Here is a 14,946-nt window from a genome sequence, read left to right as displayed (position 1 = left end):
TTCTCCCCTACAGCCACGGCTGAGGGGAGGCGGTTGAGCCTCACCCCCTGCCTGTGTCCCATTGCAAAGGCCCTGGCGGCAGCTCCGGCTTCTCCGGGGCTTTGGTGCACGTAGCCCTCAGCAGCGCAGCGCTGATGCTCTTTGGCCGAGGGGAAGAGCTCGAAGCACAACCCTGCCGACCTTGGGGAGCTCAGCAGAGCTTAACTGCGCTGCTGCCGGCCCACGTAGCAGCCGTGGTACACCCACACGGGCTGCTGGCACCTGCATGCAGCACTCCTGGGGCCCTTCATGCAGGGAAGAGCTGCCCGAACTGCTAGCGAGCTGAGAAATAGAGCCCTGGCAGTTTGTAGGTCACATCTTTTCCTGGAAGTCTTTGGGAGATGACAGCTGTCGGGGTTTAGCTGCTCGCAAAGGAAAACATCGCAGGGAACTGCTTGGAGGAGTTGTTCCCCGTCTTCTGCATCAGCTGGGGTCAGCCCAGGGCTCCTGCGCAGTCCCCTAGCACGCAGGGGGACACCAAGCACGTGCTGTCCCTCCAGCCACCAGCTCCGCTGGAGCGAGACGTGTCCACGAGACGGCTGCGTGCACAGCAAGTCTGAACGCCGGGTGCACGCTGCTGGTGAGCTGTTCGAGCGCCAAGTCCTAGGGGCTGGCATGGGGGCGGAAAAAGCAACCGAGGAGCGAAAGCAGGGGGCTAGGCGAAGCCACATTCTGCTTTCACAGCTAACCACGAGGACTGAGCCTCCCCGGCGCCCACCACTGACCATCTGCTCCTCTCCAGAGTCGAGCGAGCAGCTCTGACTTACCCAGAGCTGCAGCAGCAGGAGGGTCTGGTCCCCGGGCCCCCGCCTGGCAGCCCCAGTTCACCTCTATGAGCAACGAGGGAAGAAGTGAGGAATCAACCATCTTTTATTCTGTCATCGCTGTCCCCCAGCCCGCAGAGACTGGCTCAGGTTTGTCCAGCTCGTGCCCAGACCACGGGAACGGCAGAGCCCGCACCCCTCCGGCAGCTAAGCACGGGCTGATCCCGTCGGGGCTGGTGTGGGGGCTGGCTGTGGCCCCCGCTTCGCACCGACAAACGCTCTGCTCAGACTGCAGCTGCTAATCCTCACCCCACAACATTGCACTTGGAAGCAAAAGCACCTGACCCAAAACTTGCAGATAGCAGGGGGACAGGAGGACTCGCGTCCCCTGTGGGGACACCAGAGCCGTCCCCCACGTTGTACTGTGCCCCTTGCCCTCTGCATGCTTTTCTTTTGCTGGGTTCTAGTATTATTACACCAAAAAAAAAAAAATATCTCCACGTTCACAGACAGCCCCAAAACAAGGGGAGTAACAATCCTTCTGCCCCACGGCTCACAAACCAGCACGACAAACCAGCGGTGCTCTGTGAGCCAGGCCAGCCCTGCCGCGAGGCAGGGGGCTCTCGCCTGCGTGCCTCTGGTCCCTCAGAAGGTCCGGTAGGTGAGGAACTCCTTCAGCTTCCTGGGAATGGGGAGTGCAAGGACCTGGTACGTCGTCAGGAAGGTGCGCAGGGCTTTGCGGCACAAGTGCTTTAGTGACGAGAGGACTCTTGGAGCAGTCCAGAACTGGACGTGGCCATCTCTGGTCCTGCAACGAGACCCAAAGAGGCCCTGAGCGAGCATCCATCGCCCCAGCACGGCGCAGAGAGACGTGAGAAAGTTACCCCAAAATATCCTGAGCGTGCAGCAACCACAATCGCTCCCCAAGCTGGGAAACCAGCCTGCACCCTCAGGCTGATTTCTCCTGGAGCTCCCCGCAGCAGACATACGCACCCTGTGGCAATGAAGCCGCCGTGGGGAAAGTACATGCAGCACAGGCCGTTGGTCATGGGAGCAAACGCCACCGGGGATCGCAGCTCCAGCGCCCAGATCCTCAGGAGCCTAAGGAGAAAGGGAGGTGACACAACGTCAGGCGGTGCCTGCAGCTAAAACGAAGCCTCTGGGGCCACCCAAAAGCACGCAAGCTGGGAGCAGGGCTTTATCCCGTGGACTTAGAGCGTCCCAGAAGTGTTACAGCTGGGCAGGAGCATTGTCCCCTGCAGAGCTGAGCCAGATGCGGACAGAGCAGGTGACAGTACCAAAGAGCACTGTAAGGGGACACAGGCCCTGGTTCATTGCTCAGGGAGGTGACAGAGCCCTGACCCTGCAACTCCTCACACAATCAGGGCTCTCAATGTGTTGGTCTCTTTGCCATGCAAAGTCTGCTCCCTGCTGGGACGCCCTGAACTTCTGGTGTGTCCTCTTAGGACCCTCTTTCCCTCTGGAAAGACCCGGAGGAGGGGTATTAACTCACCTGTCGTCTGCCACCGTGGCCAGGTACAGGCCCTCTGGGGAGAAGCAGACCGACCGCAGGGAGCTGGTGTGGACGTCGCTGCTGTAGTCCAGCGCCGAGTGCAGGGGGACGTGGCTGCGGGGGGAGAACAAGCTCAGCCTGAGCCCCAAGCCATGCTCGGCCCCACCAAACCCCCATGACACCTCTCTACCCCATTCCTGTGGCCCCCATCGCCCCCCAGCTCCATACCGCAGCGTCCTCAGCTGCTCCCCCGTGTAGGGGTCCCACATGATGACACAGGTGTCGTAGGAGGCAGTGGCGAGGAGCGCCGAGTCCGGTGAGAAGTCGCAGGACACCACGCTGCTCTGGTGCCCCTCCAGCCTCCGGATGAGCGTGTAGGACCGCATGCTCCACAGCAGCGCCTGCGGGACACGGGGGGTTGAGGCTGAGGCTCCCCGCACTGTCACACAGAGCCAGGACGGCACGGAGCCACCAGGGCAGAGCCCAACAGAGGAGATGAAGCAGCAAGGGTGTCTGAAACAGCTGTGATAACAGAAAGGACCCAAGTACCTCACCAACCATCTCCCCCCGCCACATCCCAACTCCTCAGCGGTGAACAGCATTCCCGTGCCCACCCCGGATCCTCACCCAGCACGGAGGGACAGGGGGGGCACGTTGGTGCTGGCAAGTCCAGGGAACGAGGCTGGCTCTCACCTGCTCCTTCCCACATGGAGGCATCTCACATAAGGGCAACACAGGGAACGTGGCACTCAGTGGGACTGGCTGCCACGCTGTGGGACTCACCGCCTTCTCTCCGGCAGCTGAGCAGAGCATGCTGCAGTCAGGGGAGATGGAGCAGCAATAGACCCACTGCATGTGGCCCGTCAGCACCTGGACCTGCCGCCCTGGGGACAACGGACACACAAGTCATCAGAGACAGAGCTGAGTCACCAGGGACAGGCCCTGCCCCGCCTGCTGTCTCGGCCCCACTCCTAAGGAGGAAAACGCATGTGGGGTGGGGGAATATCCCTGTGCCCATCCCGAGCTCTATCTGCAACACCTTCCTGCAGCCCCCAGGTCCCAGCTGGGAGGGGATGGCTCTGCTGTGTCCCAGGACCCCCCCCCTTCTGCCTCAAATACTGTCCCCAGAGATCCCCTCCCACCATCTCCCCTTCCAAGGTGTGCTTCTGCCCTCTCCTCGCCCACAGCAGAGCACGGCTTCAGGAAGGGCTGACCTAGCACCGGGCACACCCCCGCTCGCTCCTACCATCTTTGCTGAGGTCCCAGACACGCAAGGTCCTGTCCCGCGATGCCGACACCAGGATGAGGCTTCCATTGGGAGCGAAGCTCAGGTCCCTGACGACGTCCTGGTGCCCCAGGAGGCTGAAGAGAAGGTGTCCTGCGGAGAGCGGCCGTGTCAGCCCCATCAGTGCCCCTCACACCCTGCCTGTCCTGCGCAGGAGCAGGCAGCGGCTCCCACTCGCCCTTGGGAAATGTTTAGGGAAGGACGGAGCCGGGGAGCAAGGGCAGAGAGAGCAGCCTGAACTCACCACCCGGTGCCACAGAGAGCCGCTCACCTGTCTGCACCTCCCAGACTTTGATCTGCCCGTCGTTGAGGCCCGTGGCCAGCGCCAGGCAGGACAGCCCCGCGGCACCGTCCGGGTCCCCCGCCGCCGGCCAGGCGCTGAAGGCCAGGCCCCAGACGATCTGGCCGCACTCCAGCGTCTTCTCCTTGGCTCCCCCTCGGCTCCGCGCCTCCGCCTTGCCGCCGTGGCCCTTGCGCTCCGAGGCTTTGCAGCTGCGGGGCGAAGAAGGGAGGGCTGCGGGCTGGCACCGCGGCGGCGCCTCGGCTGGAAGCGTCTCCCCCGTGCCCGCTACTCACAGCTCGGCCTCCTCCAGGGGCCAGGGGATCAGCTTGACCAGGCAGTGGCCCTGCGACCAGGCGAACCAGGCGCCGTCGGGGGAGAAGGCCACGCTCCAGGTCTCGCAGCTCGACTTCCAGTCGTACTGCTGCGGCCGGCCGGGCTTCAGCTCCGCCAGCAGCACGGGCTCCTCTGGACAGCGGGGGCAGCGCCGTCACCGGCCCGGCCCCGGCTCCCGGCCCCGCCGCGACCCCCCCTCCGTCCCCGGCCCTCCCCGGGCTCCGTCCCCCGACCCCCTCCGGGAGCCCCGGGCCCGGCCCGGCCCTCACCTGCGCTCGGCTTCATGGCGGCGGCGCGGCCGGGCCCGCCCGCCCCGGGGAGGCCCCGCAGGCCCCGGCCGGGCTGGGCGCGGCCTCCCCGGCGCTCGGAGGCAGCCGGGCCGCAGGGAGCCCCCGGCCGCCCTCCGCCTCCCTCAGCCGGGCCGGTGGAGGCGGTGCGGGACCGCCCCGTGCGGGGCGGGGGCTGCGGGTCAGGGCCGGCGGCCGCGGCTGGAGGCTGGGCCCCGCGGCCTGCGCTCACCGGGCGGGGACGGGGACGGGGACGGGGACGGGGACGGGGACGGGGACGGCCCTGCCTCCGTCCTTCCCTCCCCAGGCCGCCCCGGAACGGGTCGGACGGCAAACACGGCCCGGGGACCGCGCCAAGGGCCGGCCCCGGCTGGTGGCACCCTGCCTGGCCCGGAACCGGGCACCTGCGGGTAGTGGCAGCCCGGGGACACAGCGCTGCATGGGGACGGGCCCTGGCAGCGGCACCCCGGGGGCACAGTGCCCACAAAGTGACACCCCCTGGCAGTGCCACCTCAGGGACACGGTGCCCACAGAGTGACAAGGTGGCAGTGTCCATATGGGGACACCCCCTGGCAGTGCCACCCTGGGGACACAGCGCCCACAGAGTGACAAGGTGACAGTGTCCATACGGGCACACCCCCTGGCAGTGCCACCCACCCACAAAGTGACACCCCCCGGCAGTGCCATCTCGGGGACACAGCGCCCACAAAATGACAAGGTGACACCCCGTGGTAGTGGCACCCCAGGTATACAGCACCCAGAAAGTGACACCCTCTGTTAGTGCCACCCCAGGGACACAGCACCCACAAAGCAACAAGGTGACACCCCTTGGTAGTGGTACCTCAGGGACACAGCACCCAGAAAGTGACAAGATGACACCCCCTGGTAGTGACACCCCAGGGGCACAGTGCCCAACCACAAAGTGCCCCTGGGGACACAGCACCCGCAAAATGACAAGGTGACACCCCCTGGTAGTGGCACACCAGGGACACAGCACCCACAAAGCGACACCCCCTGGCAGTGCCACCTCAAGTATATAGCACCCAGAAAGTGACACCCTCTGGCAGTGCCACCGTGGGGACACAGCACCCACAAAGTAACAAGGTGACACCCCCTGGCAGTGGCACCCAAGGGACACAGCACCCACAAAGTGACACAACCTGGCAGTGGCACCCCAGGGACAAAGTGCCCACAAGGTGACACCCCCGGCAGTGCCATTCCAGGGACCCAGTGTCCATATGGGGACACCCTCTGGCAGTGAGTGGCACACTGGGGTCACAGCTCCCACAAAATGACAAGGTGACACCCCCTGGCAGTGCCACCCCAGGGACACAGCACCCACAAAGTGCCACCCCCCCCCCCGTCAGTGCCACCCCGGGGACACAGCACTCACAAAGTGCCACCCCCTGGCAGTGCCACCCCGGGGACACAGCACCCATATGGCAGCTCCCTGTGGCGGTGGCACCCTGGGGACCCAGCGCCCGCGTGGTGCCACCCACCGTGCCGGTGCCTCCCGTGAGTCACTGCAGGAGACATCTGCGAACCCCCGCATCAGCCACCGCTCCCCCCCCCCTGTTATGGCACACCAAGACAGCAGCGGGGACAGGGGACAGAGCCCCCACCCCACTGCCCCCATCCTCCCCATGGTCGGGGTCCCCCGGGAGTCACTGGGGGACAAAGTCCCGTGGGTATGGGACGCAGCCCCCCCTCCTGTGACACCCCCCCCCCCCCCCGCGCAGCAGGGCAGGATCAGTCCCCCACATCCAGCCAGGTGGCCGAGCTGGTGGCAGAGCGAGCCTGTCCCTGGGGACACGAGGGGGGGGACACCTGCCACGTACGGGGACAGACCCCCCCAAGCCTGGGGACAGTCCCTGCTGTCCCTCAGCTGTGACGGGACAGAAATTACCCCCCTTGGGGGGGCACCCAGAGGGTCCGGGGGGGCACCAGGCTCAGGATGCGTGCCTCAGTTTCCCTGCGGCTAGCAGCGGGGGGCACGGGGCCTAGGATGGCTTTGGCCACGCGGGTAGCACGGGGGGGTGGAGGGGGGGGTCCCCGGTGAGCCCCCGGGCCGTGCCGCCGTGTCCGTGGGCACGGGGCCAGCCCACCCGAGCTCGCCCGCCGCCGCGTGCCCGCGCGCTCCGGCTCGCTGCCTCCCGCTCGCTCCGGCACGGAGGAAAACAAGCGAGCAGCGGCCGAGGAAGGACGCGGCGAGGAGGAGGAAGAGGAGAAGGAGGAGGAGGAGGAAGCAGGGCCTCGCAGCCACCCCACCCCCCCGGCAGCACCCCATGGACCCCTAGGTGCCGGCCCCCCCAAGTTTGCCAGCATGGCCAAGAGCACCTCGCTGCGCTGCCGGGTGCTGGAGGGGAAGGATCTGCCCGCCAAGGACGTGTGAGTGCCGCCGGGGGGGGGGGGGGGGGTCTCTGCCCCCCGGCCCCGGGGGGACGTGGCGTCGGGTGGGCTCTGCTCTCCCCCCGGTTTTGGGGCTCCCCCCTCGCACCCCCTTGCTGCCAGGGACCCGTTTCCCCGAGGGGGGGGGGGTCTGCTGAAGGCTGGGGGTGCCCCTCAGTCCCCCACCCCATGTGCTGCCCCCCAGCAGGGTGGGCTCGGGGCGTTCCCCCAGGGCTGTGGCAGTGCTCGGGGGGTGCGCAGCCCCCCATGTACCCGGCGGGGTGCCCCCATCCCAGGGCACGCAGCGTGGGGTCCCCACCGGGACCGTCCCATCCCTGGGGCTGGGGGCACCTCCCTTGGGGTCCGGCTCCCGGCTGAACATCGCCCCAGGGTGGGGGGCTCAGGAGTGGGGGGCTCAGGAGTGGGGGGGGCCCGGCATCGCCCCGCGCCCCCAGCACCCAGCCGGGAGAGTGCGGGGCACCCACCGGGAAGGAAGAGGCAGGATCCGGCCCTCGTCCCCTCGTCCTGAGGCATGGGTGCAGCTTTTCCGCCCCGCTGGAAGGGGTTAAGCCCGGGAGGGCCCTGGGCCAGGTAAAAGCTCGTGTCACCGTGTCACCGTGTCACCCTGACACCGCCCCAGCCCCGAGCCCTGACACCTGGGAGCAGGTTGCTACAGGAACTCAGGGCTCGGCACCGCCGCTGGCACGGACACCTGGGGACATGGGGACAAGTGGCTCGGGGTGGCCCTGGGGTCCCCAAGCTCAGAGAAAGCTGGGGAAAGGCGCCGTCCCCGTGCGGGTGCCGGGCAGGGTGCCAGCTGTGGGGTCTGGCTGAGGAGCCCCCCCCCCCCCCCCCAGCAGCACCCCAGGGTGCTCACCCCAAGGGCACCCCAGGGTGCTGACCCCCCCCCGTCCCCTTCCCACCCCCAGCTCCGGCTCCAGCGATCCCTACTGCGTGGTCAAGGTGGACAACGAGGTGGTGGCCAGGTAGGGGACCGTGCCCCACTCGGAGACGGGACACGGGGACTTTTTGGGGGTGGGTGCACCCCCATCCATGTGCCCACGGGGTTCCCGCGCCCGCAGGACGGCCACGGTGTGGAAGAGCCTGAACCCTTTTTGGGGCGAGGAGTACACCCTGCGCCTGCCCCGCGGCTTCCGCAGCCTCGCCATCTACGTGCTGGACGAAGACACCATCGGGTAGGGGGAACAGCGGGGCAGGGAGGGGGCAGGGGGGTTACAGGGGGTGGCAGCGGGGCTCTGCCACCCGGGGGTGGCCCTCCCCATGGGTGTCCCCCTCGCAGGCACGACGATGTGATCGGCAAGGTCTCGCTCAGCCACCAACAGATCTCGGCTCAGCCGCGGGGTGAGCTGGGGGCTCGGGGGGCTCAGGGGGTTCGGGGGGACCCGGGGGGGCCGTCCCCATGCCGCTGGTGCCCACCCCGTCCCCCTCGGCAGGCATCGACAGCTGGCTCAGCCTGGCGCCCGTGGACCCCGACGAGGAGGTGCAGGGCGAGATCCACCTGGAGGTGCAGGTGCCCGAGCAGGGCCACCCGCGGGTGCTGCGCTGCCACCTCATCGGGGCCAGGTAGCGGCACCCAGGGGCGCGGGGGGGGCTGTGCCCACACCGGGGGGTCTCGTTTTCGGCCGGTGGGGTTGGCGGAGCCATGAGTGTGGGCAGAGGGCACAGGGGCCACCGCCAAGTGTCATTGCTGTGTCCTGCTTGGGGACATCGGTGCTTCCACGCCCTGTGTCACGATGCCGTGGGCTCTCAGCACCGGAGCGGGGAATGCCCCCCTGTGCCATACAATGCCCCCCCTGTGCCACACGATGCTCGGACACTGCCAGCCCCGCTTGGGGCCAGGCGACAAGGGACAGTGCCGTGGGACCCTGGGGACACTCCCATGGGACAGACGAGGGGACGCGCTGCGTCTCTCCCCGTTGGTCATAAAAGTGGGGGAAACTGAGGCACGCCCCGAAGGCTGTGGGTGGCGTTGGGGTGGGCTGAGACGGGGCTGCCGGTTTCGGGGCTGGCAGTCTGCGTGCATACGTGTGTGTGTGTGTGTGTGTGCGCGTGTGTGTGCATGTCTGTGTGTGTGTGCACACGTGTGCCTGTGCGTGCCCGCGCACCCGCAGGCAGCTGGCAGAGGCAGGAGCAGCATCCCGCTGCCATGGCTACCGAAGCGGCTACCAAGGCAACGGGATGGCCGCGGGGACAGCCAGGAGGGACAGCAGCGTCCCCCGCTGTGCCACCTGCCCCCCCCTCCCCCGCCCCCCAGGGACCGGGTGCCAGCACCCCTCCGGTGCCATCCTGCCACCCGCCGTGCTGGCGCCTCGCTGTACCCAGGGGGACAGGGGACAGTGCCAGGGGACACACACACACACACACACACACACGCACACCGGGGGGACGCTGCACCCCCCTGACCCCCACCCTCCCGCAGGGACCTGGCCCCCCGGGACCCCTCGGGCACCTCGGACCCCTTCGCCCGGGTGTCGTGCTGCGGGCACACGCAGGAGACGGCCGTGAGTCCGGGTGGCACCGCTGGCACCGGTCCCCGCGGTGACACCGGGGGGGACCCCAGAGGCTGGGGGCCTCGCGGGGACCTCGTCCCCTGCCGCCACCGGCCCTGTCCCCGCAGGTGATTAAGAAAACCCGTTTCCCGCGCTGGGACGAGGTGCTGGAGTTCGAGCTGGCGGAGGGCGAGCTGGGGGACGCCGTGCTGAGCGTGGAGGTGTGGGACTGGGACATCGTGGGCAAGAACGACTTCCTGGGACGGGTGAGGGTCTCGGGGGGCGCGGGGGGCACCGGTGCCGCTGCGTGCGCCCCCCCCGGCTCAGTTTTCCCCCCACACACCCAGGTCGAGCTCCCCGTGGGCGCCCTGGGTGCCACCAGGGGCTGGTTCCAGCTCCTGCCCTTCGCCAGCAGCGCCGAGGAGCCGGGGTGAGCGCGGGGCAAGGGTGGGCGGCGAGGGCTGAGGTGGGGGGGGGGGGGGTGGCGTCAGGATTTGTCCCAGCCTCTCCCTTCGTGGTTGTCGTTGCAGGGGGCGGCTGGGGTCCCTGCGGCTGGCGGTGCGGCTGGTGGAGGACCAGGTGCTGCCCCCCCACTGCTACCAGCCCCTCATCCAGCTCCTCGCCGAGCCCATCCGCTGCCCGGGCCAGGTGGGTGCTGCGGGGTGGGGACACGCTCGTCCCCCGAGCCTTGGGGCGGCCCCCTGCCCACCCTGCCCTCCCCGCAGCCCCCAGCCGGCACGGCCCTGGCCGTCCTGGAGGAGGCGACCTCGGGGGAGAGCCGCCAGGACGTGGCCACCAAGCTGGTGAAGATCTTCCTGGCGCAGGGGCTGGCCGTGCCCTTCCTGGACTACCTCATCGCCCGCGAGCTGGCCAGGACCAGTAAGTTCTGGGGCTGGCTGCCCCCCAGACCCCCTTGGGAGGCAGAGTGGGGCCACCAAGGAGGACACGGGAATGTCCTGCTCTCTCCCAGAGGACCCCAACACCCTGTTCCGCTCCAACTCGCTGGCCTCCAAGTCCGTGGAGATGTTCATGAAGGTGAGCAAGGGAGGGGACATCGGGACGGCACCGGCCGGGTCACCCCTGCGCCCTCCCGTGACGGCATCAGGACACGGGCACGGTGCTGGGGACAGCTTGGGGACAAGGAGGGTGGCTCCCGCCCCGTGCAGGTGGTGGGGCTGCCCTACCTGCACGAGGTCCTGAAGCCCGTGGTGAACCGCATCTTCGAGGAGAAGAAGTACGTGGAGCTGGACCCCTGCAAGATGGAGCTGAGCCGCGGCAGGCGAGTGCGGGGGCACGTCCCCGTCCTGGTGTCCCTCGCGGGAGGGGGGGCCACAAGCTGCAGCGGCGTCCTGGTGGTGAGCCGGCGGTGTCCCCGCAGGAGGATTTCCTTCAAGGGGTCCCTGTCGGAGGCGCAGGTGCGGGAGAGCAGCCTGGGGCTGCTGCAGGGCTACCTGGGGGACATGGTCGATGCCATCGTGGGCTCGGTGGAGAAGTGTCCCCCGCTCATGAGGGCGGCCTTCAAGCAGCTCCGCTGGCGGGTGGAGGAGCAGTTCCCCTCGGCGCAGCACGAGGTGGGGGCCACGGCGGGGCCGGGGGAGGGGGGGGCACAAAGTGCCGGGAGGTGACCGAGCCCTGAGCTCCGTCCCCCCGCCCCGGCAGGAGGTGCGCTACTTCTCCATCAGCGGCTTCCTCTTCCTCCGCTTCTTCGCCCCCGCCGTCCTCACCCCCAAGCTCTTCGGCCTGCGGGAGCAGCACGCCGACCCGCGCACCGGCCGCACGCTCCTGCTGCTCGCCAAGGTGCGGGGAGCCCCGGGATGGGGACCTCGGGGAGGGATGGGGACACCCAGGAGGGATGGGGACACCTAGGTGGGATGGGGACATGCAGGAGGGACGAGGACACCCAGGAGGGATGGGGTTCCCCAGGAGGGATGGAGACACCCAGGAGGGATGGGGACACCCAGGAGGGATGGGGATCCCCAGGCGGGATGGGGACACACAGGAAGGATGGGGACACGCAGGAGGGATGGGGATGGCCAGGTAGGATGGGGACCACAGGCAGGGACGGGGACCCCAGAAGGGACAGGGACCCCAGAGGCGATGGGGATGCCAGGGAGGGAAGGGGACCCCAAAGAGACCCTGTAGAGGGAGAGGGGTCTCAGAGGGGAACAGGGACCCAAGGGAGGGACAGGGACCGTAGGGAGGGCAGAGCCATTCCTGTCCCCATGCCACATGCCATGACCCACCCTGCTTGTCACCACCCATGTCACCATCCACCGAGCACGGGGCAGCACTGCCTGCTTGGGTCCCACCACCCCGTGCCGCTCCCCTTTCCCATTTTCCTCCCCCAATTCCCACTCCCACGGGACACGGGGGACAGGGCAGAGGGGGGGGGACAAGCGCCGGGTGCCAGGGACAGGACCCGGCAGCGTGAGCCCTTCCCGTGCGGGGCAGGCGCTGCAGAGCATCGGCAACCTGGGGCTGCAGCTGGGCAAGGAGCCCTGGATGGCCCCGCTGCACGCCGTGCTGCTGCCCAGCGTCACCCGCGTCAAAGCCTTCCTGGACGGCCTCGTGGAGGTGGACAGCACCCAGGGTGAGCACCCGGGGCACGCCGGGCACCCCCGGCACGGTACCGGGGGTCAGGGTGGCATCAAACCCTGCAAAATCCCCCAGGACCCGGGGGTGCTTCCACGTCCAGGGGATGGGCTCCGATTTTGGGGCGTCCTCGGGCTGGGCGAGGCGGTGGCACCCCGAGGTGACGCTGCCACCTCCGTGCCACGGCCGCAGCGGGCGAGGAGCCGGTGCCGGCGGCACCTTTCGGTCCCTCGGCCACCATCAAGGAGGGCTACCTGCACGTGCGTGAGGCCGAGGAGCCCTCGCTGCTGCCCCGCTTCGCCTTCAAGAAGAGGTACTTCTGGCTCAGCACCGAGGCTCTGTCCTACTCCAAGTCCCCCGAGTGGCAGGTGGGTGCTGCCCGCTCCCCCCCCCCCCCCCCACGGCCCCGCTGGCGGGTGGCGGGGCCGTGGGCGCGGTGACACGTCCCGTTTCAGGGTCCCCAGGCGCGCTGCCGCATCCCCGTGCCGCAGATGCGGGCGGTGGAGCGCGTGGACGAGGGCACCTTCCCGCAGCCCCACGTCATGCAGGTCGTGGCGCAGGACGGCGCCGGGCAGCTCCGCACCACCTACATCCAGTGCAAGGTGCGGGCCCCCACCCCGCACCCTGGGGACCCTGGGGACACGCCCCCCCCCCCCCCCAGCCCAACACCCCAGGGTGCCCCTACCCAGGACACCGGCAAGCAGCCCTGTGGGAAGCGAGCAGTGCCTGGGGGTGGCGGGAAAAGTCCCAGTCCCAAATGCAGCTATACTGGTTGTACTGGGAACAGGGGGGTGCCAGCCCTAGCTGTACGGGAACACTGGGGTATCCTACCCTGGTTGTACTGGGGTCACGGGGGTGCCTGCCTGACCTGTGCTGGGATCAGTAGGGTATACAGCTATATCCGTACTGGGGTCACTGGGCTACCAGCTCCAGTCGTACTGGGGTCACTGGGGTATCAGCTCCGGTTGTACTGGGGTCACTGGGGTATCCAGCTATACCTGTACTGGGGTCACTGGGCTATCAGCTCTCATTGTACTGGGGTCACTGGGGTATCCAGCTATATCCCTACTGGGATCACTCCAGTTGTATTGGGGTCACTGGGGTATCCAACTATAGCCGTACTGGGGTCACTGGGCTACCACCTCTAACTGTGCTGGGGTCATGGGGATACCAGCCCTGTCTACACTGGGAACACTGGGTCACCAGCCTTGGCCCCACAGTGCCACCTCCCCACCAACACCTCCCCGGACCCCTCTGCCATCAAACCATCACTTGGTGTCACCGCGGTGCCACCCCTTTGGGGATGCTGCGGGGGAGGGAACCGTGGCCGCTGGCACCACGGGGGGAAGGGGGGGGGGGGGGGGGACACCCGGTGGGTGCCACCCCCGTCCCGTGTCCCCGCAGGGCGCGCAGGAGCTGTGGCAGTGGCTGTGGGCGCTGCGGCAGGCCAGCAGCGCCAACCAGGCCATGCTGCCCACCTGCCACCCCGGCGCCTTCCGCGCCGCCCGCTGGTCCTGCTGCCTGCAGCCTGCCCGCGCCGGTAAGGCCGGGGACCTATGGGTGGGGGTGGGGGGTCCCCAGCAGGACCCCCACCCACCCACATCCTCCTCGGCAGCACCCGGCTGCAGCCGGACCCACGGCGCCGTGGCCCTGGGCGAGTGGAGCGACCCCCTGGACCCCGCGGCGGCGGCGCAGAGCCTCTACGGGCACCTCCGGGCAGCGGGGGCATGGCTGCGGTGAGGCGGGGGGGGGGGGGGGGGGGGGGGGGGGGGGGCCCCGGGGTGCCCTGCACCCATGGGTGCCCCCCAGCAGGGCTCAGGGTCCTTCTCCTGCAGGGAGGCGGCAGAGGGGGGGCCCGAGGGCGGCGCGGCGATGGAGCCCCCGCAGGCGGGGCAGGGAGGTAGGGGCGCGGGGGGGAGGGTGCGGGGACCCCCCCCACCCGAGCAGGATGCGTGCACAAATGCACGCATGCACAGGGGCACGCGTGCACACGCCCACGCGTGTGCACACCCACGGGTGCTCCTCCACGGCGTGCCTCCTCCGCCAGGGGACGGCAAACACCCGCGGGCACGCGCACGCGGGGCTGCGCCCGGCTGGGTGCGCGCGCACGCTCGCAGCCCGCAGCCGGCGGACGCGCGCACGGGTGGGCGCGTGGGGCAGACACGCGCGCCCACGCGCGGCCCTGAGCGCATCCCCACGCACACGGGTCCCCACGCACACCACGCGGCGCTTTTGGCCATGCAGGGGGGGGGAGGGCGGGAGGGGGTGCGTGGGGCGCAGCGGGACGGGACGTGGCGGCCCGTGGGGGTCGCGTGGGTCGCGAGCGGGGGCCGCGGATCGCGGGTGGGCGCTGACGCTGCCGGTGCCGCAGGTGGAGCCATCTGGGGGCGGCTGCAGGAGGTGCTGCGGGACCTGGACGTCGCCCACGAAGACTTCGCCCGCCGCCACGGCGTCCCGAGGCCGCCCACGGACACGGACACGGACGGGGACACGGCCCCGCCGCCCGCCACTTGAAGGGTGGCGGCACCGCGGCGCCGGCTGGGACTACAGCCCCCAGCATGCCCTGCGCCGTCGGGGCCCGGCCGGCCCTGCCCGCTCCGCAAGGCATACTGGGAGCTGTAGTCCTCGCCGCCTTCCTCCGTTCCGCTGCCCCCGTGGACGCGGGGTCAGCGCAGCGGGGGCCTCCCACAGACACGCAGGAGGAGTCCGTGGGGTGCACGCACCCGTGCACGCGTGTGCACGGCTGGGTGTGCAAGGGCTGCAGGGGCCACGCGTGGGCTGTGGTGCATGGAACACGAGGGGGCGTGAGAGGCAGTGCTGCTGTGATCTCGGGGGACGGGGGGTGAGATCTCCACGGGGGTGTGGGCACGCGTGGAAGAGCGTGTGTGCAAGTGTTTGTGTGGCTGTGAGCACACGAGTGTGCACATGCATGCAGCACATGTGTGCACACAG

The 14,946-nt window shown here is 69.1% G+C and overlaps 2 protein-coding genes across 3 annotated transcripts; one reads left to right on the top strand and one right to left on the bottom strand.

Annotated features, from left to right (window-relative positions):
- Nucleotides 1-891: 891 nt before the first annotated feature.
- On the bottom strand, nt 892-4,632 carry WSB2 (WD repeat and SOCS box containing 2). Of its 2 annotated transcripts, none has more exons than XM_040577196.1 (9): nt 4,487-4,632; nt 4,178-4,349; nt 3,873-4,093; nt 3,563-3,694; nt 3,010-3,200; nt 2,545-2,717; nt 2,317-2,430; nt 1,797-1,904; nt 892-1,611 (listed from the first exon to the last, which is right to left on the bottom strand). In XM_040577196.1, exons 1-9 carry the CDS (start codon nt 4,500-4,502, stop codon nt 1,449-1,451), a joined length of 1,290 nt encoding a protein of 429 aa, XP_040433130.1. In that variant the 5' UTR covers nt 4,503-4,632; the 3' UTR covers nt 892-1,448. The 2 variants fall into 2 exon arrangements, with proteins under 2 accessions (XP_040433130.1, XP_040433131.1); XM_040577197.1 differs by having other exon boundaries at nt 3,100-3,200; nt 4,487-4,631.
- A 470-nt stretch (nt 4,633-5,102) lies between these two features.
- On the top strand, nt 5,103-14,609 carry RASAL1 (RAS protein activator like 1). The gene is made up of 22 exons (XM_040576523.1): nt 5,103-5,426; nt 5,804-6,892; nt 7,822-7,878; nt 7,975-8,088; nt 8,193-8,254; nt 8,347-8,476; nt 9,333-9,414; nt 9,531-9,668; nt 9,750-9,832; nt 9,933-10,050; nt 10,128-10,281; nt 10,373-10,437; nt 10,569-10,681; nt 10,781-10,973; nt 11,062-11,199; nt 11,854-11,992; nt 12,187-12,362; nt 12,450-12,596; nt 13,399-13,534; nt 13,610-13,730; nt 13,830-13,894; nt 14,366-14,609. The coding sequence occupies exons 2-22, from the start codon at nt 6,828-6,830 to the stop codon at nt 14,506-14,508; spliced, it is 2,439 nt and encodes an 812-aa protein (XP_040432457.1). The 5' UTR covers nt 5,103-5,426; nt 5,804-6,827; the 3' UTR covers nt 14,509-14,609.
- Nucleotides 14,610-14,946: the final 337 nt, after the last annotated feature.

This window comes from Cygnus olor, chromosome 17 (assembly GCF_009769625.2).
Source record: "Cygnus olor isolate bCygOlo1 chromosome 17, bCygOlo1.pri.v2, whole genome shotgun sequence".
Lineage (NCBI taxonomy): Eukaryota > Metazoa > Chordata > Aves > Anseriformes > Anatidae > Cygnus > Cygnus olor.
This window is presented reverse-complemented; position numbering and strand designations above follow the sequence as displayed.